The sequence below is a fragment of the Alligator mississippiensis genome, chromosome 1, assembly GCF_030867095.1.
Source record: "Alligator mississippiensis isolate rAllMis1 chromosome 1, rAllMis1, whole genome shotgun sequence".
Lineage (NCBI taxonomy): Eukaryota > Metazoa > Chordata > Crocodylia > Alligatoridae > Alligator > Alligator mississippiensis.
This window is the reverse complement of record NC_081824.1, coordinates 480,266,995-480,289,885: the sequence shown is the minus strand read 5'-3', so window position 1 is coordinate 480,289,885 and position 22,891 is coordinate 480,266,995. Positions and strand designations below refer to the sequence as shown.

At 53.6% G+C, this 22,891-nt stretch overlaps 1 protein-coding gene across 1 annotated transcript in view; it reads right to left on the bottom strand.

The window, feature by feature from the left end:
* The window catches only part of LOC106737791 (butyrophilin subfamily 3 member A2-like), a 52,474-nt gene extending 31,412 nt beyond the window's left edge, over nt 1-21,062 (bottom strand). The window contains exons 1-10 of the mRNA XM_059723303.1: nt 20,832-21,062; nt 19,465-19,581; nt 17,667-18,014; nt 13,983-14,264; nt 9,750-9,782; nt 9,626-9,658; nt 8,784-8,816; nt 8,655-8,687; nt 7,509-7,529; nt 6,611-6,631 (exon numbers count right to left, since the gene is read on the bottom strand). Of these exons, the coding sequence (XP_059579286.1) occupies nt 6,611-6,631; nt 7,509-7,529; nt 8,655-8,687; nt 8,784-8,816; nt 9,626-9,658; nt 9,750-9,782; nt 13,983-14,264; nt 17,667-18,014; nt 19,465-19,581; nt 20,832-21,015 (1,105 nt within the window). The 5' untranslated portion in view covers nt 21,016-21,062. The remainder of the gene's footprint in view (nt 1-6,610; nt 6,632-7,508; nt 7,530-8,654; nt 8,688-8,783; nt 8,817-9,625; nt 9,659-9,749; nt 9,783-13,982; nt 14,265-17,666; nt 18,015-19,464; nt 19,582-20,831) is intronic.
* Nucleotides 21,063-22,891: the final 1,829 nt, after the last annotated feature.

The following is a 22,891-nucleotide window of genomic DNA, read 5'->3' as shown; positions in this document are numbered from 1 at the left end:
TCCCTTAAGATGTTGACGTCGGCCTGTCCATTAAGGATGGCCTCCTTAATAAACTTTTCTAAGATCTTCCCCGGGATAGAAGTCAGGCTGATGGGCCTATAGTTAGCCGGATCCGCTTTCCTCCCTTTCTTGAAGATAGGCCACGTTGACCTTCTTCCAGTCTTCAGGCACTACACCAGAGCGCCAAGAGTTTTCAAAGATCCGTCCTCACCCGGACTTCCCGGCCCTGTAGCAGGCACGGGCGTCCCATGGGGCTGATGAAAGACCGACGCAAAGTACCTATTTAATAGGTTGGCTTTTTCCTGGGCGTCAGTTGTCAGTTGCCCCATCTGGTTCAGCAGGGGTCCAACGTTGCCCCTGCTTTTCCTCCGGCTCCCCACATATCTGAAAAAGGACTTTTTATTGTCCTTGATGCTCAAAGCTAGCTGGAGTTCAGTTGCAGCCTTGGCTTTCCTGGTCTGCTCCCTACAGGACCGGACCAGTGCAGAATAATCCTCCTTGGAGGTGACTCCCATCCTCCATCCTTTGTAGGCCTTTCTTTTTAGCCTCAGGAGGTCTGCTAGGTCCCTGGAGAGCCAGGGGGGCTGCTGTGCCCTCTTGCTGCCTTTCCTCCGAGATGGAATAGACTTAGTTTGTGCATTGAGGATCGCTCCCTTGAGGAGCAACCACTCTTCTTGAACTCCCCTCTCCCTGTGGTCACAGTCCCTTAGGGCCTCACTGACAAGCCTCCTGAGCTTGTCAAAGTTGGCTTTCCTGAAGTCAAGGACTTGCGTGTTGCTGACTGACTTGCCAGCTTTTCAGCGGATGGTGAAGGTGATCAGCTCGTGGTCGCTGTCACCCAGCTTCGCATCGATCACTAGGTTGCCGACTAGGTCATCCCCAGTAGCCAGCACCAGGTCGAGCAGCGCTTTGCCTCTCGTTGGCCCATAGACTTCTTGAGTCAAGTAGAGGTCATCCACGCACGAAAGGAAGCTTTGCGACCGCTCAGATTTTGCTGAGCGATCCTCCCACGAGATTTCTAGGTAATTGAAGTCACCCATGACAACCATGGTCCCGGAGCAAGCTGCCTCAGCCAGTTCCTGGGCAAACTCCTGGTCTAGCTCAGGACTTTGGGTGGGAGGTCTGTAGTAGACTCCCACCATTGTGTCCCCTGTGCTGTGTTCCCCACGGATTTTAACCCAGAGGGTCTCCAGCCGTCCAACCTGGTCGCCAATATCGGCTTGCAGGGACGTGTAGCTTTCCTTAACATAGAGAGCTACACCCCCCCCCCCTTTTCTCTACACAATCCCTCCTGTACAGGGTATAGCCATCAATCCCCGTGGTCCAGTCATGGGTGGAGTCCCACCAGGTCTCCGTGATCCCTATGACATCGTAATTGTTTGCACTGAGCAGGAGGATGAGCTCCTCCTGCTTATTCCCCAAGCTCCTGGCATTTGTGTACAGGCAGGCAAGTGCCCCCTGGGGGCTCCTTCCTTGCCCACAGATTTTACCAGGACTGGGGCTGGGTTGGACTCCCTTGAGTGCCGTGATCCGCTGGCTTTGCAAGATTTGCTCAGCGGGCCAGCAGTGGCGGTCGTCCCCCCGTCCGCCAGCAGGCTTAGTTTAAAGCCCGGTGGAGCAGGTCAGCCAGTCTGGCTGAGAAGAGCCTCCTCCCTAGGGGAGAGAGGTGGAGAGCATCTCTTCCCAGCAGCTCGCTGCCTCTCTCGCCAAAGAGCGGGCTGTGGTCATGAAAGCCAAAGCCTTCCTGACGACACCAGTGCCGCAGTCTTTGGTTGACCACATAGATCCTCCTGTCCCTTCTCAGCCCATAGCCTGAGATTGGGAGGATCGACGAGAACACCACCTGTGCCCCCAGACCCTTAAGCCCTGCTCCCAAATCCCTGTAGCGCCTCATGACCTGGCTGGGAGTGCTCCGAGCTGTGTCATTGGTGCCCACATGAATAAGGAGCATGGGATAGTGGTCTGTGGGTTTGAGGAGCTTGGGGATCCAAAATTGGCCATTTCTCGCACTGTAAATCCAGCAACACTGTTGCCTTCTATGGGGGACACACCAGATCTTGTGCATGATTGTTTGCAAACATTGGAAACTGTTTATTCTTCAAGACCAAATTTGAGAGACAGACCTCTTGAAAAAGCTGACCTGGAGTTTTACACTGATGGCAGCTCGAGTATGGAGAATGGAATTCGAAAATCCGGATACGCTATCGTGACTACACAGAATGTGATAGAAGCAGGACCTTTAAACCCATCTGTTTCAGCTCAAAAGGCTGAACTCATTGCTGTGACTCGGGCTTTGCAATTGGCGACCAACAAAACTGTCAATATTTATACTGACTCTAAATATGTTTTCCTTGTTTTACATGCTCACGGAGCGCTATGGAAAGAGCGGGGTCTACTTGATTCTAAAGGAACAGGCATTAAGCATAGCAAGCAGATAAAAGCTCTCCTCAAGGCAGTCTGGGAACCAAAGGAGGTGGCGGTAATGCATTGCAAAGCACATCAAAAAGAAAACAACCCCTCCACAAAAGGTAATCGATTTGCTGATGCTACAGCAAAGAGAGCAGCTAAAAGACCTCAGACAGACTTGCTGCCCGAAGTAAGTAATCTGTTACCTCTCCTCCCAGACTTATACCAGCCTGTGACAGCACAGTATGGGGAAAGAGACAAACAATTGATAAGAGAGTTTCAAGCAAAGAAGGGGAAGCACGGGTGGCTAGTAGCAAAGGACGGCCGCATTATCATCCCAGCTGCCTGGCTTCATGTGGTAGTAAAGAGAGCCCATCATGGCACCCACTACGGACCCAGGGCCCTGATAAGGTGGATCAGTCACTATGTAACTGGAGTGGGATTAAGAGAGGCTGCCAAGAAGGTATCAGAGACATGTGAGGTCTGCCAGAGAAATAACCCAAAAGGAGGGAGAAAAGAAACTTCAGGACATCAGAGAATAGGCAATGGGCCAGGAGAAGAATGGCAGGTGGATTTTACTGAGTTACCCCGGCAACAGGGGATGAGATATCTCCTTGTCTTTGTGGACACTTTCTCTAATTGGGTTGCGTGCTTCCCATGTCGGACTGCCCAAGCCCGAGAGGTGGTCAAGGCACTCCTACGAGAAATCATACCTCGCTTCGGACTTCCAAAAGGAATAGGGTCAGACAATGGCCCACATTTCATTGCACAAATTACTCAGAAGGTTTCTGAGTTCCTGGGAATCAGCTGGCATTTACACACCCCTTGGAGACCCCAGTCCAGTGGAAAGGTGGAACGTATGAATCAGACCTTAAAAAGACACCTTGCAAAGATTTGCCAAGAAGCTCAACTCAAATGGCCAGAGGCCCTACCCTTGGCCCTGTTACGAGTAAGGGTCACACCACATTCTAAATTGGGATTAAGCCCATTTGAGATAATGTATGGTAAGCCTTACCCTCTGAGTCTGCCCATGGGTACTGAACAACAGTTACATGTTTTAGGGGAGGGAGTGATTAGAGAATATGGATGGTCCTTGGTTTCTGTTTTGTCTTCCATGCATCAGCAGGTACGGGATGTGCTGCAGACACAGGACCAGTCTCTTGTCCCGGAAAATCGATTATTACCTGGGAGTTACGCCCTTGTGAAAGATTGGAACGAGGAACCACTTCGAGCCAGATGGAAGGGCCCATATAAGGTTCTTTTAACGACCCCGATGGCAGCAAAGCTCGAAAGAATCAAGACTTGGATACATTCCAGTTGCCTAAAGCCGGTGGCTGGACAGGAACAAGAAGAAACCCCTGCAAACTCCGGGACCGGAGGCAGAGAACAGTGGAAGATGGAGCCAATAAGAGACTTAAAATTCCTATTCAAAAGAAAGGAACTTTAAATAATTTGTCAATCTTTGATCAAGTTTTACAAGCCTTATTATGAAATTGTTCAAGGTTTTAGTGTGGGGCACCCTGATCTGTCCACTCCTACTCATAGGAGGGGAAAATCTTTTACAACAAAAATTTGACCCTCAGGAAAATGTTTGGATTTATCTGGCCCGGGAAATATTAAATAGAACGGACTTCTGCTTAGCGGGAGGGATCAACGCTCACCTGGTTTTTACCTCATGCTTAATTGCAGTACCTACCCCTTTGAAAATTTTACAAAATTATACTATGCTGAAAGATGTAGAGAAGAAAAATACATATCAGGGTATATAAGTGGGGGACTATTGTAAAAGAGAAAAGTAGAGACATGTTTTCTGTACGGGTTCAGGCAACAGCTAATGCTTCTGAATGTTTCCTAATAGTTAGTTGTATCCAATGTTTACCTGTTATTTTATCTATCTTCAGGCCTAAGGTAAATCAAATGATTCTGCAAAACAAAGAAAGCTGAGGATACTAGATGTGTGTTAAGTCAAATTGAATGGAGCAATTATAATAAAAATAATTAAAAATGCTCCAGAGAGGGGAATGTGAGGTTTGACCTAGAAACTACTATGCAAAGCCTAAGCAAAAGTGAATATTATGTGACGAATGCCCATCTGCAATGATAAGGAGCAGACAGTCTTAGATAAAGGCGGCTTGAAAACAAAAGCAGAATCAGAGTACTGGGTCAAAGAGCTCATTAAAATACTAAAAATCACGCCCCTAGGTGGGCAAAAGATATGCTGATGAAACATGCATGTATGTTAATGAGATACATAGCTAAAACACAGGTCTAGAGACATGCTCAGTAAAAAACTCCTTGCGTCACTCCTTTATAGCCAATTAGCAAACAAGGATGCTTATGAAGGTTTAAAACTCCTGTATAAAAGGGGCTTAGAATTGAAATCAAGTGTGCTTGTTCTGGGAAACTATTCCGCTTGCACCTTTTATTGCTAGCAATAAATCTTCTTTATACTTTCACCCCTGGTATCTATTGGCTTTTGCATACCGGGCACGAACCCAAACTTGAGCTGGGGCCTAACAACAGGAGCCAGCTTAGAGCTCTCCTCCCTCCCAGCCATGTGCTGCTGCTGGGCCCCTTTGGCCATCCCCTGCCTCTAACAGCTGCCCACCTGGAAGGTACAGTGGTGCAGCTGGCAAGAAGCTGTGTGTCAGGATGGGGAGAGGGAGTGGGTGGAGCTCTGATCCAGAATGGGGTGGGGGTTGGAGCTGCAGGGTAAGGCTAGGAGGTGTGCTGGGGTGGATGTAGGGTGTAGTTAGAGGTCTCAGAATGGGGGAGGGGTGGTGAGGAGGGGCCCTTGGGGTGGGGGCACCAGATGGAAACACCACACCTGCACTCAAGCAGGGCTGCCAACACAAGGACATTTTTTCCCACTTAAAATCTGCAAACTTTATACTGAGAACCAAACTTTTGCCCTATGGTTAGTGTTAACCCCTATAATTGAAGCCCACTTTGTCACTGCCTTCCAAGGTCTGGCAGAAGGGTTATATTTACATTATATAAAGCATAGGTCAGTAAAAACATCACTAATAAAAAGCATGGGTGTTAGTAAAAAGTTTGTAGATGGTCAGCAAAAAAAAATTCTTGAGGTGTCAATGCTGGTCAGTAGCCATGATCCTTACTGACAAATCTGTCCTATGCTGGATGCAACCCATGTTGGCTTCAGTGGGCATGTGGCCTAAGTACAGTCTGTGGGATTGGGACCCCTAACCTTAGTCATGGATGCTTCTCTAGAATCCCTGAGCCTGAAACTTCCCATTCCCTCTGGGAAGGGAGTGGATCTGGGGGCAATGCCCAGACTGCCAGAGCCTCATCAGGGCTTTGGGGCAAGACAGAGGCAGGCCTGGGCAGGAGAGGTGATCTTGTGGATAGAGTGAGATGAGAGGCCAGAAGGGCAGGCTGGGCTGCAGACTTAGCTGGGGTCAGGAAAGCTGAGCTGAAGTATTCCATGGTTCAAAAGACAAGAGGGATCCCAGAGGCCCGAACCCCAAGGGTGGTCCCTGGAGACAAGGCAGCTGGGGAGGAAAACGTGTGCAGAGCTTGTTATCTTTGTCCAGAAACATGCATCTCCTGTGCTGTTCAGTGAAGAGCAGGGGGTGTTCAGACCCTGTGTGCAAGGTCTCCGTGTGCCGTGCTCTACCATCACATAGCCATACAGGCTCACACCTTGGCAGCCTTGGGGAAAGGCTGGGCTTAAGCCTTGTGGCACCAGAGGCTGAGGGGTCAGTGGTGGTTTCAGGGCAGAGGAGGCTGCAGCGCGAGGTCCCAGCACTCAGGGGTTGTTGGACACAGGACCTGCACCCATGTGGGGCCTAGCGCCTCGGAGCCAGGGGCAGCGCTGGGCTCTGCACAGGCTCCAGAGGATGAAGGCACAAGGGCTGGGTGTAAAGGGGTCAACAGGGAAATTGGGTGAGTGTGGGGGGTTGTGGGGGCTGGAGTGACTTTGGGTCCCAGCCTATGGGCCCCTGGGCCAGTCAGTGCCAGTCACACAGCGTGTGGGGAGGGGAGAGGGAACAGGGGCCACAGGGGCTAGACCGGGCCCAAGGAAGCAGGGCTGCAGGCCTGGGACTGCACCCAGGATTGGACCCTTTCATACAGAAGTGTCCTTGTCACAAGACCTCCCTGGAGATGGGGAGGGACGCGTGGCTGGGTCCCAGGGTGTTGCCAGTGAAGTCAGGGTGTCAGGGAGGAAGTAAAAGGCACTTACTTTTCATTGCTTCATACTCCGCTGCAACGTGAAAGAGAAGGAGAATTAACCTGGAGTCCCACAAATTCCCTGGCCCGGGCCCAGGTGCAGCCGCCTCTCCCCACCCGCGGACATGGACACACACTGCAGATCTGTGCTCCTGGCATCCAGCCGAGTCCAGGCCAGGGCCATGCGCTGTGTGGGCAGGACCTGGCTCTGCTGTCCCGCCTGCCTTGGGGACATCCTCTTCACCAGGCTCTGCACAGACACCCGGGCACCGGGCTCGGCTGCCTGGCCCCAGGACACCCCACCCCTTATAGCCCCTCTCCAGCAAGGTGCCTTGTCCTCGCTGGGCTCCCGAGCACTCCCACCTCCCTGCCTGCCCTTCCACCACCTCTGCCAGGGCGCCTGCCTCCTCTTCCTCCCTCTCCTGTCTTCTGGGGGTTTCTCCACAGCTCTGCCCTCCGTTGCCCTTCTCCCTTCACTCAGCCACACAGTCTCTGGTGGTCTCCAACGCCTCTCTCCTTGCACCTGCCCCCCACACTCCCACTCCCAAATGCTGCTCCTCCCTTCCTCCATGATCCGGCCTCTAAATCCTGGCAGCCGAGTTTCTCACCATCCCTCCTCCTGCCACAGTGAAGCTATCCCCTCCTCTCCAGCCCCTACATGCATGCTGCCCTTTAGCCCGTTGCATGTGCAGACAAGCCCTGGCCTGGGGCTCCTACGCAGCACTGCACCGGGGGGAAAGAGCAGTGGTTGGGGGTGCTGGGGGATGAGGTTTTTGGGTAGCTCCCCAGAACACATCACACACAGCCTCTGCTCCAAGGCAGAGGGAGCCCTGAAGAGCTGCTGGGACACCAGCTGCACAGCACGAGACCTCCCCCTTCCCTCCCCGGGGAAATCCATGAAGAAAAGTTACCTTTGTCTGCACGCCGCCTCTCTGAAACAAACAGCAGGAGAGACGTGTTACACGGATGGAGACTGGACACAGTGATAAAGAGCGCCAAGCAATGGCCTTTCCACTCCTACCTATGCATGCAGGGGCTGTCCCTCACTGTCCCCTTGGCCACAGCACACCTGGGTCCCCAAACCCGTTGCCCCTCCAGATGGGTGAAAGGAGCTGTCAGTAAGTTATGGGGGCAGTGCACTGCAAGGGTGGTGGAGTCAGCCCCCTCCCAGAGTTACACCCCCAGGAAAGCTGGGGGGAACCTGAAGAGAAGTGGTAGCAGGTTACAGGCTGGAAATGGAGTTAAGGCACCTAAACCCCTTATCTCTGCCCTGCCCTGACACCCTGAGGACGGGGGGACCTCTAAGCTATTTTTAGTAACCATGATCCCTTCACTGAAACCTGCAGACCCAATCCTGCACTGATCAGGGCTGTGGGAATAACACTGAGGTCCGGGCAGGGCAGAGTTAAGGTTGGTTGTGTGCTTCAGGGTGAAGTCCTGCCCCTCGCCCCACTGCAGCCCATGATAGGGCCAGAGCCCAGGGGATCCTGTACGAGGACGGATCCTGCTACGTGCTGGTCAGGTCTTCCTGTCTCCTGCATTGGTGTGGACCAGGCGGGTGAGGGCTGCTCAGGGCTGTGGGCTCAGGGAGCCCTGGCCTAATAGCCACAGTGCTGAGAGACCCCGGTCCCTCCCCAACAGAGCTGGGGTCTGCAGTGGAAATGGAGATGGTCCTGGGCAGGGATCAAAGCAGGCTGTCACCTGCCCTGCTATAATCACGTGAATGCTCTTGGCTCTGTCCCCTGCAAGGCCATGCACAGACCTGAGCCGGCTTGACTGAGCTAACGGGCCTGAAGAAAGCACCTTTCTTCCGTGTCTGGACAAGAGCTCAGCACAGCTTCCCCTGGGACTGGCAGGTGCAGCCGTGTCCCTGGGATGAGTGAGGGGCTCCCTGTGCTGTGAGGGATGTTACTTGGGGTCACGGGCTCCCTTCAGCTCAGGTCACAGCTCTTGTCTGCTCCAGCTTTAGCCCAATTCCAATTTTTTTTTTTTTTTTTTTTTTGCTATAAATTGTCACAGGAACTCTTTAAGACCTCCAACGTGTCCCTGGCACTCACCTTTCTCACTCTCCAGGGCAGACTTCAGGGCCGCTGGGGAGAGAAGGGCAATATAGGTGAGATGGCAACCTGTTGTGTCTCTGGGAATCATCCCCTTGGTAGCACATATAACTGACTGCAGACACTCACCTTTCTCACTCTCCAGCTTAGATTGCAGAAGTCCTGGGGGAAAGCAAGGTTAGAGATGAGATTTCACCCTGTCCAGTTTGTACTGAGGTTCCTGCCATGAGCAGGACTGGGCTGTAATGGTGCACGTAAGGAGATGGGCACAGACAGGTTTTCGTTAGCTTGCCTGCACGCCACATCCCTGTGGCCTGGGACTGACCTGCTCCAGGGCATGGTTCAAACCGCCCCACTATTTCCTATCCCCTCTAGGACCTGCTCTAATATTTCTTCCAAAGGAGCCATCCCCCTGCCTCGTCCCCTCTGACTCTTTGCATTTTGGCAGGGGGACCTGAAGGCTGTGCTATAGCAGAGATTGGCCCAGGTGGGCTGGTGCCTGTGCTGGTGTTAGGATAGCGGGGTTGCTCATGCATTTAGGATTAAAGCAATTGCAGACTATGGGGTCAAGCAATAATCTCCCAGGTCAGGTTGGCCAGGATGTGAATTTGGTTGTCATCTTCTCAGGCACTCACCTGACCTACTACAGTCAAGCATATGGTCTTGGCTGTGTCCCCTGCATGTCCCTTCATAGATCTGAGCTGGCCTGACTGAGATAATTGGACTGAAGAAAGGACCTTTCCTCCATGTCTGGACAAAAGTTCAGCACAACTTCCCCTGGGACTGGCAGGTGCAGCCGTGTCCCCGGGGTGAGTGAGGGGCTCCCTGTGCTGTTACAAAGCATCAGAGCTTCCCTTCAGCTCAGGATAGCGCACGTGTCTGTCTGATCTGTGACCTATTTCCAATCATCTTTTTTGTTGGGAAGGGTCACAGAATTTTTTTTTACAGATCCCACAGTTCCTGGCGCTTACCTTTCTCGGTCTCCAGTTCAGACCGCAGGGCCTCTGGGGAGAGAAGAGGGAGACGGTGAGATTCACCCTATGGTGACTCTGAAATTATCCTCCTGGTAGCACATATAGTGCCCCCAACACTCACCTTTCTCACTTTCCAGCTTGGATTGCAGAGTCCCTGGGGGAGAGAAGGGGCAGAGGTGAGATTTCACCCTGTCCAGGTGATAGTGCGATTCCTGCCATGAGCAGGGTTGGGATGCAAGGATGCACATAAGGAGATGGGCCGACATACACAGGTGGTCATTAGCTTCCCTGCACACCACATCCCTGCTGCCTGGCACTGACCTGCTCCAGGGCATGGTTCAAACTGCCCCACTGTTTCCTATCCCCTCCAAAATGTCTCTTCCAAAGGAGCCATCCCATGCTTTAGTCTGCTTTGACTACAGGACACAGGGAAGGGCTTCGTGGCACCAGAGGCCTCCCAGGAGAGTGTTTGCAGGTACCAGGAATAGTCTGGGGGTTAGCCAAAGCGTGAGCAGTGCAGCCAGTGCAGCCTCAACTGCAGGGTCATGGGGACGTGTCCCAAGGAGCAGTGAGGTCTCTCAGGGGATGTGTGCATGGTGCAACACAGCCCCATGCTGAGATTGCTGTGCAAGCTCTGCACGTGCACCCCAGAGCCCAAAGCAGTGCGTATGGCTCCAGAGCCCCTCGCACGGTGCCATGCCTGGGGAGTCACTGTTCTACAGTGGGGGTGAGGGGGCAAGTCTGGGAGCCCTGCCCATGTTTGAAGCTTTCACAGCACAGGCTGATGGGAAACCCCTTGTCCTGTCTCCCTGGGAGCCTGGTGCTGCATCTGGGTTTGTGTCTCCTCTCCTCCCCTCCCAGTGCTCTGGACCTGCACAGAGCGAGTCGGGGCACTCAGAGCCCAGGTCTCCTTTCTGAGCCTCCAGCCCGATGCACTGGTGAGGGCCCTTCGTGCTCCCTGTGACCCGTGCGCTGATCTCAGCAGCTGTAGCAACCAGAGGCCCCGAGATGAACAGTGCTGCATGGACCCCGTGTCTTTGCTATCCCCATGTCATTCTAGCTGTGACCACACAGTAAGGGCAACAATTATTATTAGGGGATTTGATAGGAAATAGAATTACATGGGCTCCTGTAATCACAAGAAGTAGGGTTGGAAGGCACGTCAGGAGGTCTCATCTAGTCCAAGCACCTGCTCAAGGCAGGATCATCCCTACCCCGACCATCCCACACGCGCTTGTCTAGCCTGTTCCAAACACTGCACAAACGACCCTCTCGCACAGGTAAAAGACACACAGCTGAGGACACCAAGAACAGCCTCACCTGACATAAATACAGCAGGGGACAAGGACACTCTCTACATCCTGCCGCTGCAAGGTTGTTAAATACACTTCAGAGACCCAAGGAAGAGAGCCGTGCTGTTACCTGTCAGCTCTGTGTTCCCGAGGGAGCACGGACACCCAGCTTGCTGGACTTACAAAGGACTTTTTCTTTCCCCCTCCCCACACCTCACCGAACCACAACTAAGCAGAACAAAAATGTAATAGGCATCTCGGGCTGTACGTTCCCAGTCCCAGTATGGGAGGCCTTTTTAAACTTGATTGACTGGATCTCAGTTGCCGGGTTAGGGAATGCTGAGCCAAGAGACAGAGTCTGAGAGGATATGGGCAACATTTGAACAGTGGTTCAGGGTTCATCACGATGTCCAGCCTGTTGGAGCCCTGGCCACAAATGCTGTCGTATTTTTTCCCAGGATGACTGATGGAAGTCCTCCCCACAAAGTTTATGAGCACTTCAAGTAATGCCCTTAAGTCTGTTAGAAGACTACAGTAAGATCTGAAAGTCATGCTAAGCTGAGGCTTATTCACAACGGGTAAAATACAAAACACAGATGCTGATTTGACAGTGCAAGCATAGCTAGGCCAGCTGAGAAGAAACACCGTGGTATCCCTTCCAGTTTACTTCTGTATTCATAAGCATTTCAAGCTGGCTCCTAGGTGTCTGGTTACTCCTTAAAACCTTATGTTTTTCCTGGTTGTTAATCTGTTTCTTGAGATGTTCCAAACCAGATAACCCCTTGTCACTGGAAAAGGTAATTCATGTACATTGAAACCGTTCATGTAACAGGATTTCCCCTGTCAGTTGTGGCTTGGGACCCTTTTGATTTACACAACTAAAAGAGTGCCTTCAACTGGCTGGACTAAGGGTATAAGAAAGGTGTAAAGCAGCAAACAGTGTGCTTCAAGAGAGAGAAATCTCTGTGACACCGTCCACTGTTGTTCTCGAGAAGCTGGGAGAAACAGATCCTCTCTTTCCATCGCCTGTTTAACCTTCAAGGATCATGCTGGGAATTTTTCCTGCCAACAAACCAGCCGAGTGCCTTGGGACGGGGAGATCCCAGCTCTCGTTCTCGCTCTGTTTCTCTCTCTCTCTAGGCATAGCTTTCTGAACCTGAATTGTATTAGTTAAGTGTGAGCTAGGTTACCCCAGATACTCAATTGAGCCAGGGTAATATTGTAATTGTTTCTGTTTGTTTTCGCTTGCATGGCTATTACTACTAGTAACATCAAAATTTCATATATTTAGCAATAAATAGCTTTTATAATCAAACTGGTGGTAACCGGGTGTATTTTTCCTTCTCTACTTCCCCTTCACACGTGCTCTGCAGCAACGCTTCTTTTACCTAAGCCAAAGATCCCTGTGAAGCCCCAAAATACTGTGGGGTCCACTCATCAAGAGGCTACCACTGCTAGGACAGTTAGGGCAAAGGACTGGGACGTGCTGAGTTGGAGACACAGAAGGGGATCAGCGTGTACAGGCTGATTGACTCCGTTTGGGTCAGACGTGCCCCAAGGAACTGAATGCTGGCCCACGAGGGTGTCAGCTGGACACCCAGCCGGATGCAGAGGTCTTCTGTTCACCTGTGTGCTCGTGTCTGACTGCAGTGTGTTGTTACCTTGACTAACTGATTCCTGGCAGATGAGGGTGTCAGCCTGTACATGCTGATGAACCGGGCCGGGTCAGGTATGTCACTTTAATGTGTGTGTGTGTGTGTGTGTGTGTGTGTGTGTGTGCGTGTGTATTTGACTGATTTGGGGGCTGGAGGAACTCAGCCCCACTGAAACTGAGTCCTGCAAGATAGCTCCATTGCGGGTGAGGACTTGCAGAAGGGAGAGATACAGCTCCAAACAGAAACACAAGTAACACAAGCAGCACATTGATAGAATTACAGAGAGCCCAGAAACGTATCCCTAATAAATGAGCGCACCCCAAAGTGACGGGCAAATCTGGTGACAATGACCTTTGCCTCCCCGCACTCCCTCTGCTGCAGAGGCAGGCGACCCGTCCCCCCATGGTCTGTACCATTAATGCCACAGGGGAAAATTCCTTCCTGAAGTGAAATGTGGTGTTTGATTAGACCCTGAGCAGGCACTGGGAACTACAGTCTCTCACCAGGAACTGGGAACTATGGGATTCTTGCATGAGTGACCAGGATGTCACTGCGCACCCAGGGAGCTGCACCCCTGAGTCTCCTTGTGCACCCAGAGACCCTGTGTGCACCGTGGGGCTCTGCAAGGAAAAGCCAGAGCACACACAGGCACCAGGGAGGGGTTCAGGTGTCTGTGGAGAGTCTAATCTGACCCCTTTTAGACACAGGATGTTATGGATGACCTGGTTTTCCTCTGCTCTGAGCCCAGTCATGCAGGTCTGACTACAGCAATACCAGTGCTTGGCTAAAGCCTGTCATTGAGAAGCACCTCCCGGCTGGAACCGAGCACACCCGGAGAGGAAGGATCCAGGCCAGCCCAGGGGAATGTGTGCTAGGCTTCATCCTGCCCTGCTCACATCTCGCACCTCATTTCTAATTCCAGCTACTCCAAGTTCAAGAGTCATACTCTGGACTTCCATGTTTTGTGCAGTTCCCGACAGCAGCGGCAGTGCCCAGTGACTCTGGGCACTCAGCCTGGGACACCCCCGAGGGTCTGGGAGTGGAGCCGTGCTGAGCACCTGCCTTTGAACACCAGGCTCCCTCAGGTGTCTCAGCTGGGTGCCCAAAGCGGAGGCACCCTCAGTCCTTAGCAGCATTTGCAAACCTTGGGCAGGACTCACTGCCTGGCCCCACCTGGCTCACCCGGGCCCAGCTCTCGGCTCAGCCACAGGGCGCTTGGCCTGAGTCCTGGTGTCGGTGTCACTGGAAACTCCCATGTCCCCATAAGCCTGGGAACTATGGGATTCTGAGAGCAGCACAGACGGGCTGTTGTGTTCCCTGGGGAAATGGCTCCCTACATGTCCGACACGTGAGCAGTGATCACCCTCCCCACCCCAACGCCGTGCTCACGGCGTGGCAGGCACTGACCTGCAATACTGATGGTGGCTGTTTTCTCCTGGTTCAGGAACAGGCTCCTGACAGCACAGGTCACGTTCTGGTTCGACTCTGCCATGATCACAACAGAAACCTCCGTGTGAAACAGCCCGGCAGTGTCTGTGAACACCTTCTCAGAGGCTGGTGGTAACGGCTGCCCACGGTGATCTCTCCACTGCACCTCGGGCTCTGGGTGCCACCCAGCCGATCGACACACCATCCGGATCCCTCCGTCCTGGTGACCCTCAGCAGAGACGTGGGGGTCAGAGCCCAGTGCTGGAGAGGAACAGACAAATCTTGCGTTAGGTCTAGATCAGGGCTTCAAACTCACCCACACCCTGGGGCAGATGCTGACTGCAAGGATCCTTGCGGGCTGGGTCTGGACACAGCACGGGGGCAGTGGCAGTGGTAGTGGTGCAACCAGTGGCGGTGGTAGGGTAAATGGCACCAGCAGTCACTGTGCTATAGGTAATGGCAGTGGTGGGGTGAATAGTGGTGAGAGTTAACCCCTGCCATAGACACGTGCTGCTCAACCCAGTTGCTCACACCCCACCGCTGACACACACCACCAATAGGGCTCCATGCCCCCGATTTGGCAGCAGGCCCCATCCCCACTTGTCCATTGCCTGAATCCCCAGCTCCTCTATAAGCCCCACAGGCTGAACACATCTGCTTCGCAGGCAGGATTCACCCACAGTCCCTAATCTGACACAACTGCTCTAGACGTACGGGGGAATTGCCCAGCACCACCGCTAGGATGTGAGTACTCAATTCCTGTTCATTCCTAAGGGACGTGGACTGCAAAATGCCTTTTTGGCCTTGGAAATCCCAGTCCCTCCTGCTCCATCAACAGCTCAGACCTTCAGGAAGGAGCCTGCTCCGGACCCTCAGCAGAGCAAGCTATGGGATAAACACTGTGAATGGGCCCCGTGCTGTCTGGGAGGCCTGTTCCCTTCACTACACTCACAGGGCTGGACCCTGGATCCTATTTCACTTTAAGCCCCTAAACCCCAGTTACGCACCAGCACAAGCTGCACTTACACACTGCTTGTGACTGTCTTTTGCTGGAGGGGGAGGAGGGGTGGACTAGAAATGGGCAGCGATCTAGAGCGGCACAGGGGAGAGGAGATGCAGAGTCTCTGCCCCAGGCTGGGAGCTGGTATCTAAGCCAGGGGAGCTCCATGTCGATGTGCAGGACAGGAGGCCCAGGGAGGTGCAGTGTGGCCCCCCCACATCAATGTGCTGTTCTCAGCTGTGCGAGAGCCCCTGGGACATGAACACAGCCTGGAGCAAGAGCTTAAAGGGGGTGACCTGCTCCGTCCATCTCCGTGGGTGCTCTCACCCCCAGCCGCAGCCCTGTGCCCTGCACTGAGCATGCCTGATTACACGGGATCCAACCCAGCGCCTGGCACAGATCCGGACTCTCATGCAGTGCGAGGGCAGCACAGTTTCCCAAATACATTCACTGTGTGATGCTGATCAACTTATATGAGAGCAAATGAGATCCCATGGGTTTTGGTGCATCTCACCATACATCTGACATGTTAGAAGGTGGTTTCTGATTGGCTGAATTAAAGTACCTGCTGATTTTAAATAGGGCTTCGATAACAAATAGTGCCCTATGAATCTAGGCCAGACCCCAGGAGGGCCATGAGCAAGCTCTGAACCTGAGCCACCGATCAGACCTCCTGGCATGGGCTACAAGCCACAGCTCTTGGCTCTTCTCAGCCGCACGAACCCTTTTACACTCACTTTTATGCTCTAGCAAGTTGTAGCTCATCAGGCTGTTCTGTATGAACGTTACCACATGGGTTTGAGGTACACTGCTTTAGCTTCCACTTCCAGCAGATCTGAGAGGTGTGCCCCTGAGTGCTAAGTCCCTCCCTCCGTTAACATGGTATAGCCATTTCTCTGTCCACTCCCTGGTGCTTCCCCTGCCCAGGGAGAGGAGCCGGCTGGATGGGGAGAGACTGGATGGGGCTCAGGCACTTCACCACTTCTGTGGCCTTAGTCCTGTACACCCCAGCGGGGCAGGGTGCTCCTGTAAGTCTCCTTTCTCCCACACAGGCACCCCCAGTTGTGCCCTATCAAACCAGGTGCAATGAAGAACTTTTTGCAACATCCCCACCTCTTCCCAGATCCCAGGATCCTTGTCTGTGCCATTCCCTTCCAGCACAGCCCAGACTTGCCACCCGTATCCACACACCAGATTCACTCATTCTCTCGCTCATGCTCGGGGCCAAGCTTGTGCCCTCCCCCAAACCAGGAGCTCGGTGTGCTCCCTCAGTCTCCATCCATCTTTCTTTCTCTTCTTTCTTTCTGGCAGGAAGCTCATTCAGGCTGTCACCCTGGGAAACTCCCCTAGATGCCTGGGCAGAGGTGAGATGGGGGTGCTACACAAGGAAGCACTGATAGCTTTCCAGTTCTCAGCTCCAAACTCAGAGATGCGCTGGTCCGAGCTGCGTGTCAGGCCTGGCGGGGCTCAGCACGTCACCAAAGGCCAGGCAGGATGAGCAAAGGACAGGCAGCGAGGCCCAGCAGCCGAGACACGTCCAGCACGTCCATGCCCAGGTTGTACGGGTGAATCTGCCTGTGTGCAATCTTCCTCTGAGCTTATTCTGAAAGAGGCTGGGGGCTCGGTCTGGGCTGCACCCGGGGTTGGGCCGTGGGCACCAACAAGGTGTGATGAATGGCATGAAAATACACCCAGCAGGCACTGAAGGGGAGAGATGAACTGGCCACTGCTCTAACAGCCTTGGCCCAGGCTACAGCTACTGGTGTAAGGAGAGTCTTGGTTGGTCTCTAGATTAGCTGTGTTATCTTGTCACTAATAAACACACTGCATTTCTCTCAGCGTATCCTTTTAAATTATACAGAAAAGGTGACAAGCGAGGAGACCAGCAAACATCCCCTGGGCACAGCTACCAGCATGTGAACTGGCTGATGATTAGCAAGACAGGGTGTAAAGCCCAGAGCCCCCAGTGTTTCACCCATATTACAGCAGGGTTGGAGACTGGAGAGAAAATCCAGTGAAACACTCCATGCAGGGATTAGGACTGTCATGTCTGCACCCATACACATGAAAAGTCCCCACACTCCCCACAGCTCACTGTGTCTAAGAGAGGGGCTATGTATTGTTATGCCAGAGACAGGGGTTGGCCTCTCACCTCAAAATCCATATATGAAAAATCACATCAAAATCAATATATCCAACATATGTACAAATATCAAAACATATCCAATATAATCACAATTGCATAAAGATCATATTAGCCATGAAAGATATCAACCAAAAAAATCCTTGCCTCTTGCATTCCTTCTGGACCACAGCTACAGCATCCCCCTACCGCCACCAGTACATATGACATGTTAATGAAATTAAGTGTTAAAAAGTCTGTCAAACTGAAACCTTCTGCCCCAGTCCCATGGTCCTCCCCTGGTGTGCTCCAGCCCCCAAAGTCTACAGGCTACCCTGAGGTCAGGATGAGAATGGAAAACCCTCCCGGGCACTCTCAGGAAATAAATCCCCCTCCTCTCTCAGGGAGCGCACACTGCAGGAAGTGGAGGCAGAGATGGGATTCTGGGGACTGACAAGTGAACTATCACCTGCTCCCGTTAAGCCCTCCAGCCCCATTCAGTGCACTGCGGGCAGGCCCAGACCGTAAAGGAGCTACCCACCTGTCACCTGCAGCTCCAGCAGAGCTTCTTCATAGGAGACATGGGACTGGACGAAGCAGGTGTACTGCCCACAGTCGGAGAGTCGCACCCCACGTATTCTTAGGGAGATGCTCCCAGACGTGATGTTGTGCTTCAGGAGCTGAGTCCTCCCGAGATACTCCTGCATCTGCTCTCCAGGCTGATCCCGACCTCCCCGGTACAAGTGCACCACTGAAGAGAACCGGGACCGAAACCACCGCACCTCCATGCTCTCCGCGCTCGTCGCAGGGGAGAGGCGGCAAGGAAGGACTGCGACTGCTCCCACAGAGGCAACAACTGGCTGGTCCGGTCCAATCACTCTGAACTGGGCTGGGGAGAGTGCAAGACCAGAGGGAAATTAAACTGGACAGAAGCCATGAACTCTGTCAATGCAGCTTCAACAGCAGCGTGACATAAAGGTGGACATAGGCAAACACGCATGCAGAGCCGCCTGGCTGGAGCGGGCAGAGGACAGCATGGCCTCCCTCGGCCTCCCTCTTCAGGGAGTCAGCTCGCTGGCCCTGGGCCCAGCAGTGACAAAGGAGAAGGGACAGGGCCCTGCACATGCATGGACTGGACGGGGCAGGTATATGTTGGAGGAGGAACAGGCCTGGGTCTTCCCGCCGCACCTCAGCCCACAGGGTTTAGGGAAGAGTCTCAGGCCCTGCCCGCTGGCTGCATTGCACTATGCATCCCAGCCAGGAATTTAGTTTCCTGAGTCAGAGACCAGGGAAAGGGGCCCTTGTAAATCCAGGAGAGACAAATGGTTAGTAGCAAACGCAGACAAAAGGGAGGGCAAGGTGGTACTTTAGGGCATTGATACACAGACCGTGAGTCTTCTCTGTCATGCTGGAAACACAGCATGTTGGAGCACACTCGATGAATTGAGTCTGCTGGAGTACATAATTAATCTACCCAGAGCTCTTCCAGGTGCAGTTGTACAAGCGGCGTACTGCACATCAGCACTGAGAAAGTGTTGGACTGTGCGCTTTAAACTAAAACACATTTGATGTGCTTTAGTTCAAAGCGCACTACCACCATTTTCTCAGTGCTGACACGTGCTGTGCCACTTATACAACTGTACCCAGCGCTGCATCTGGCACATGTGTAAAAATGCCCCTAGAGACTAACCACTTCAGATACATGCTTCTGCAACAGAAGCTTCTCTGGAAGAGAGGAATTGCTCTATTAATTTTTCCATTGTCAAGAAATGAGTGAATGCGAAGAGCTGGCATTTTCCAAGGCATGCCTTGAGTCTAACAAGTGAGCTGTGAGTCTAAACAGGTTGCGAGCCACTGATCCAAGGAGCCGCCCTGCCCTGCCTTCTGCCTGACTCCAGACTGCTGTGGCTGACACCCCGTAGCCAAGGGAGAGCGACTGACCTGAGACCTGAACTCAGTGCCTGCAACAGGCTCATCGCAGACTGAACTGGAGGCATGACTAGGGACAAGGGAAAGCGCCCCAGTGGTAGGAGATGCCGTGGGACAAGGCCTCTAACCAGCAGTGGGGATGGGGTAGGAGGGGAGGGAAGAGGCCGGGGCTGGGCTGGCTCCGGGAGGAGGGTGAAGCTGAGATGACAGGTGCAGGAGCGGGGCTGGCACAGGCCTGCAGGGAGGCTGCGAGAAGGAAGCTCCGTGCCTGCCCTGGGCTGTGCCGGGTCCAGGGGGATGGCTGTGGGAGGGGGTGATGGGATCACATCTCTGACCGTGTGGGGAGCCCCGGGCAATGGATCTCTGCATGAGAGCAAGCAGCAAATGCCACAAGGAAGCAGGGGTCCTACCTGCCACCAGACGGTGAACCTGGAGAGCGATGAGGAGAGCGATGCAGCCGGGCAGAGAGGGGCTCGCTGAGGGGCTGAAGCAGAACAAGGAAACCTCCCTTTTCATGGCGGTGTGGCCTGCGCAGCAGAGAAAAGCACAAACCCAGCCTGAGTATGCCCAGGGCTGTGACCCCGTGCCAGGGCAGCAGGTGGGATGGTGCAAAGGGAAGGGGCTCTCCAGAGGCACCAACCTGGGCAGTGTCACACAGCAGCAAGGCGCACCCACAGCAGGCGCTGGCACATACGAGCATCTGCGCCCCTGAGCCACCCTGCCCGGGACAAGGGCCCTGCTCTGGGCTGTGGCCGGGAACCAGATGTCGTGGCTGTCGGCATGTTGAAAAGGGCTCTGCATAGCCATTAAAACACATCACACTGCCAGGAGTTAAGATAGCAGAGACGGATGGCTTGGGGAAGGACCAGTTTGCTGTGATAGCCCTGATCACCCAGGAGGGACGGATCTGGTCTCAGGATGCCCCTCCTCATCCGCCCTTCTCCCCCGCGGTTATCTCAGGGCAGGGACAGGCTTCTCAATGCACAAGAGCCGTGGCACACGCTGCAGGACATCATGCAGGGCAGTGCGGGCCACCAGGGCTGTGCGACATTTCTCAGGGCTGTTTTGTTTCAACACTGTTTCAACTCTTTTCAAGGTCGAAACAGCAAAATCAAAGCAAAAGAAAGGGCTGCGAAACAGCCTCAAAGCAAAACAAGGCTAGTCGAAACATTTTGACCATAGCACTGGGGAAACGAACTCAGCGCAGCTGGGCTGACCTCCCGTCCCTGGTGCTAGACTGAATCATCGAAACTCAAGGCAAAAGAGAACGGTGCCATTTCGCACGGCCCTGCTGGCCACCACCTTTTGGCTCAAGCGCCACTAGTTAGACCCAGACCTTCCCTGAGTGCTGCTCTGATCCCTGCGATGCCTGTGTCTCTGCCTCCGTCCCAGCACCTCCCCTTACCTTGCACCCAGGGTCACGTGCCAGACCCAGCCGCTACCCATGGCCCTCGTGGCACACATACACGGGCTGGCCACACTAGTGTAGGGAAACAGGCAGGGGCACCTCTGCACACCCACAGCCAGCCGGGCTGGTTTCAGGGGTGAGCAGCCAGGGCCATCGCCCGGGGACCCTCTAGGCTAAGTCTGTGCCAGTCCCACAGTCCTGGGACGGTGCAAGGGACCCTGTCACAAGTGTGTCACGGGCTCTGACTCGTGAGCAGTGTCTGCCTGCCCCAGTGGGTGCCTCCCATGCTGACAGGTCCCATGAGTGGTCAGTGGGTCCATGTGTGGATATCTCAGGGTGAGCGTGGCCCCCTCCCCTCAGCCCCCCTACCCGCTGAGTGCTGCGCCACCGCGGCTGGGCCGTGTCTTCCTCTCGGTGCTGGGGCTGAGCTCCGTGCTCCTTCCCAGGGCTGTTCCCCAGCAGGACCGGCCCTACGAGGGCTACCCCACCTCCAGACAGGGGGTCCTGGCCCAGAGGCCTCGGGAAAGGCACCCCTCACCGTCCTGGTGTTCATTTAATGCATTTCAGGATTGCTGGGCATCCTCCTTCCTGCTGCTCCCAGCAGCTGCAAAACTGAAAGTAAAACTGGTTACAGGAAATGACTGCGGAAGGGCCTGTTCTCACACACACACACACACACACACACACACACACACACACACACTCAGCACAAATCAAAATCCCCTTAAAGAAACATACTTTTTTTTTTTCTTAAAAACATTTTATTAGAAAACCAGACCGTAACATCTCATTTTTTTTTTACACAGTATATACAAACATCTCTGAGTAGTGAACACACATTACACGTATCGTGTTAGACATCCTGTACTTTCCCGAAAAAAGAAAAGGGAGAACATAGAGGTCCCTTTGTTGTCTCTACCCCGTGTACGACCCTAGCCAGCCTTTTCTACCCACAAAGCCTGACTCTTAGTTTAGCCTACACCTGTGCGGGGCTGAAACAACCCCCTGAAGTCCGGCTCTTGCCAGAATATTTTCTCCCCTACTTCTTTTGTATTTCCTTCTCTAGCTCTATAGAAGTGCAGCTCGTGCATTGCTAACTGCAGACACTCCGTCGTGGAAAAGCACGACCCCTTTAGAGCCAACAAAAAGCGTACTTTCCATAGTGCTACTTTGGTGCAGGAGATTAAGAGCCTCACCCCCATGTCCCATCTGTCCCCTCTGATAAGCCATAGAGAACATTTCTGGAAGTCACCCCCTTTCCCCTTCCCGTATCCTTCAAATAAGTAGTCACCTTCCCCCACACCCGTTGTGCGTAAAAGCAGTCCCACAGCACACGTGTCACCGACTTGGGCTCATCGCAGAGCTCCCTTGGGCACTTGGGGGACCGAGAGAGTCCCCAGCGAGAGCACCTGTTGCACTGGCAGAGCATTTCGCACCGCCCTCCACGCCAGCTCCTCATGCTCCCCTTTCCAGTCCTTCCCCACCAGTCCTTTCCACACCCTGCTGACTTGCTCCGGTCTCAATTCCCCAACATCCGACATCCTCTGCTTTCCTCTCAGGAAATTAAAGACCTTTTTGGCATCTCCCAGCCCCTCGATCCCTAACCCCTCCAATCCTTCTTGTGCAACAAAGGCTCCAAGTCGGGCATAGGGCAGCGACATCTGCCAAGCCCACGCTCCCTGCCACGCACTCCCGAACAGGCCCAGCCTTCTCAGGAGCTTCCCCCCCAGAACCTGCAGAAACTGGTAACCGTCCCCGCTGCTCCCCTCGCTTCCCTCACCACCAGCTTCAAAAAGTGCACGTAAACAAAGGTCTCTATGTTGGGGAAGCCCCATCCCCCCAATCCCTCATCCTTATATATCTCTGTCCTAGCCACTTTCTCTATCTTCACCCCCCAAAAGAAAAGGCACAAGGGCCGCTGGACCCGCCGGGCCTGTCGCCAGGACGGGGGGTACACCATCGCCGTGTACAAGATTAGCAGCAGCACTCACTGTTTAATCGCTTGCACCTTCCCCCTCGATGATAACCCCTGTGTGCTCCACAACCCCACTGTCTGCTTCACTCTCCCCTCCAACACTTCCCAAGCCCGTTTCCCTTTCCCCTGGATATCCATCCAGACTCCCAGCATCTTCAGTTCCTCCCTTTCCACCCATAGCCCAAGGTTTCTCAATTCCCCCCAATTCCCTACTGCAAGCACTACGCTCTTGTCCACGTTCAGCCTCGCTCCGGATGCCTCCCCAAACTCGTCTACGTGTTTCAAGGCTCTTCCCAGGGACACCTCGTCCCTTACTACACATGTCACATCATCCATGTATAGGAGGACTTTCAATTCTCCTCCCCTCAGCACTTTCACCCCGCTAATCACCCTATCCCCCCTGATCCGTTGTGCCAGAGGCTCGATGGCGCAGACAAAGAGCCCTGGCGACAGC